General features: G+C 41.9%; 1 protein-coding gene across 2 annotated transcripts in view; it reads left to right on the forward strand.

Annotated features, from left to right (window-relative positions):
* Positions 1–3,002, forward strand: part of ZNF416 (zinc finger protein 416) — a 5,890-nt gene extending 2,888 nt beyond the window's left edge. For both annotated transcript variants that reach the window (XM_010857671.1, XM_010857672.1), the window contains one exon: positions 1,334–3,002. In XM_010857671.1, coding sequence (XP_010855973.1) covers positions 1,334–2,904 — 1,571 coding nt within the window. In that variant the 3' untranslated portion in view covers positions 2,905–3,002. The remainder of the gene's footprint in view (positions 1–1,333) is intronic.
* Positions 3,003–3,215: the final 213 nt, after the last annotated feature.

Below are 3,215 nucleotides of genomic sequence, written 5' to 3' on the forward strand. Positions count from 1 at the left end.
CAGCAGATGTTGGCAATTTGATCTCTGGTTTCTCTGCCTTTTCTAAAACCAACTTGAACATCTGGAAGTTCACGGTTCATGTATTGCTGAAGCCTGGCTTGGAGAATTTTGAGTGTTACTTTACTAGTGTGTGTGATAAGTGCAATTGTGCAGTACTTTGAGCATTCTTTGGCGTTGCCTTTCTTTGGGATTGGGATGAAAACTGACCTTTTCCAGTCTTGTGGCCACGAGTTCTAGTAATCCAACATGAGTCACCTTTTCTTTCCTTCTTGCTTTCTTGTTGCACCTCTAGTCCCTGCAAGTTGGAGCTGCTCTCTACTTGTAGTGGATGGGCATTTCCTTGTGGTGGCTTCTCTTGTTATGGAGCACAGGCTCTAGGGCATGCATGCTTCAGGTGTTGTGTACATGGGCTCTCTATTTGTGGCACACAGGCTCAGTGATTGTCATGCACAGGCTTAGTTGCCCAGTGGCATGTGGGATCTTAGTTCCAAGACCAGGGATTGACCCCACGTCCCCTGCATTGCAAGACAGATTCGTAACCACCAGACCACCAGAGAGGTCCCTAGCCTGTGATTTTCTTGTGTTGTAGTGTTCTTCTTTGGCTTTGGTATAAGGGTGATACTGGCTTTATAAAATGTGTTCCCTCCTCTTCAGTGTTTGTGTTTTGTTTTGTTTTGTTTTGAGCGTTGGTATTAAATGTAATGTTTCCACTTTCGTTTATAATTTTGAGTCCTCTTTTTTTATTACTCTAGAAGGTTTGTCAATTTTATCTTTTCAAAAAATTCTTAGTTTTCATCTTTTCTATTGTCTTTCTAGTCTCTATTTTATTTCCACTTTAATCTTTATTATTTCCCTCCTTCTGCTAACACTGAGTTCAGTTTGTTCTTCTTTTTTAATCTTTGAAGTGTGAAGGTAGGGTTATTTTAAGATTTTTCTTAGTGTATGTATCTGCTAAAACCTTCCCTTTTAGAACTACTTTTGCTGGGTCCCATAAGTTTTTTTATCATATTTTGGTCAGAAAAGAGATTTGATATGATTTCAATTTCCTTAAATTGGTGAAGACTTGTTTTATAGCCTGCTCTATGATCTAATCTGGGGGATTATCCCTGCATTCTTGAGTAGTGTGTATTTTGCTGCTGGTTGATGAAATGTTCTGTATATGTCTGTTAGGTCTATTTGATTTATAGTGTTTAAGTCCAGTGTTTCTCTGGCCATGAAGGTTTCTTAAGATATCTAAATGTTGTATTATACAGAAAGTTAAAAGAAAAACAAAACATGATGAATACTCTCCTACCATAATCAGCATAATTCACAAATATTTCTCTTCTTTCAGTTTGTTTGCATGAAACACAGACTAAAGAGACACCTTCTGAGCAAAACGTTTCTCTAGAAGCTTTGTCACAGGTCAGGACTCCAAAGGTAGGTCCATTCACCGAGAATGCTCACCCCTGTGAGAAATGTGTCCCAATCCTGAAAGACATTTTGTACCCTGCTGATCTACCAGGGCAGAAACCATACTTTACTGGGGCATCTGCAAACCTACAACAGCTTCAGAAGCATTTCACTACAGAGAAAAGTGACGTGGATAAGGCAGCATTTGTAAAAAGCTGCATAGTCCAGGTGTCAGGGAATCCCTTCACCTGTAGGAAGGTTGGAATGGACTTACCAGGTACAGTGGGTCTCCTCCAGCACCAGATCACTTCCAATGGTGAGAAACCCAACAAAATCACCAAGTTTGGGGAGACTTTTAATGGTAGAAAAAGTCATTACAAATTGCGTGAATGTGGGAAAGCTACCAGCCACAAACACAATCTTGTTTACCACCTAAGAGTCTCTGCTAGAAAAAGAGTTTATGAGTTTAGCAAATATGGGAAAGCCATGCACTGTAAGTACTCACTTGTTCAGCTCCAGAGAGTCCGCACTGGAGAAAGGTCTTATGAGTGCAGTGAATGTGGAAAATCTTTTAGGCAACGAGCCACTCTTATTATACACCAGAGAGTTCACACTGGAGAAAGGCCTTATAAATGTGGTGAGTGTGGAAAGTCCTTTAGTCAGTGCTCCAATCTTATTGAACACTGCAGAATTCACAGTGGAGAGAGGCCTTTTGAGTGTGAGGAATGTGGGAAAACCTTTGGGTGCAAATCCAATCTTGTTCGGCACCGGAGAACCCACACTGGAGAAAAGCCTTATGAATGCAGCGAATGTGGGAAATTCTTTAGACAAAGCTTCACCTTGGTTCAACATCGGAGAATTCACACCACAGCAAGGCCTTATGTTTGTGTCCAGTGTGGGAAATCCTTTAGCCAAAGAGCCACTCTCATTCGACACCAGCGAGTTCACACTACTGAAAGGCCTTATGAGTGTGGGGAATGTGGGAAAGCTTTTGGATCCAAATCCAAACTTGAGCGACACAACAGAAGTCACACTGGAGAAAAGCCTTATGAGTGTGCTGAATGTGAAAAATCTTTCAGACAGAGTTACAGCCTCGTTGAACACCAGCGTATTCACAGTAGAACAAGGCCTTTTGAGTGTGGCCAGTGTGGGAAGTCCTTTAGCAGAAGAGCCATCTTCACTAAACACCAGAGAATTCACACTGGAGAAAGGCCTTATAAATGTGGTGAATGTGGGAAATCCTTTAGTCGAAGCACAAGCCTTATTCAGCACTGCAGTATTCACACTGGAGCCAGGCCTTATGAATGTGGGCAGTGTGGGAAATCCTTTAGGCAAAAGTCTGTTCTCATTCAACACCAGGTAGTTCACACTGGAGAAAGGCCTTACGAATGCAGTAAATGTGGCAAATCCTTTAGTCAACGTTCCAGCCTCAATCTCCACCGAAAATTTCACACTGTGGAGTGGCTCCATGAATGCAGGAAATATGGGAAATCCTTTACTCCAAACAGCTAACATTGTTTAGCACCAAGTAATGGTGACTTCATCCATGAAGTTAAAAGACGCTTACTCCTTGGAAGAAAAGTTATGAGCAACCTAGATAGCATATTGAAAAGCAGAGACATTACTTTGCCAACAAAGGTCCGTCTAGTCAAGGCTATGGTTTTTCCAGTGGTCATGTATGGACGTGAGAGTTGGACTGTGAAGAAAGCTGAGCACCGAAGAATTGATGCTTTTGAACTGTGGTGTTGGAGAAGACTCTTGAGAGTCCCTTGGACTTCAAAGAGATCCAACCAGTCCATTCTGAAGGAGATCAGCCCTGGGAT

This window comes from Bison bison, unplaced genomic scaffold (genome assembly GCF_000754665.1).
Source record: "Bison bison bison isolate TAMUID 2011002044 unplaced genomic scaffold, Bison_UMD1.0 scf7180017864383, whole genome shotgun sequence".
NCBI lineage: Eukaryota > Metazoa > Chordata > Mammalia > Artiodactyla > Bovidae > Bison > Bison bison.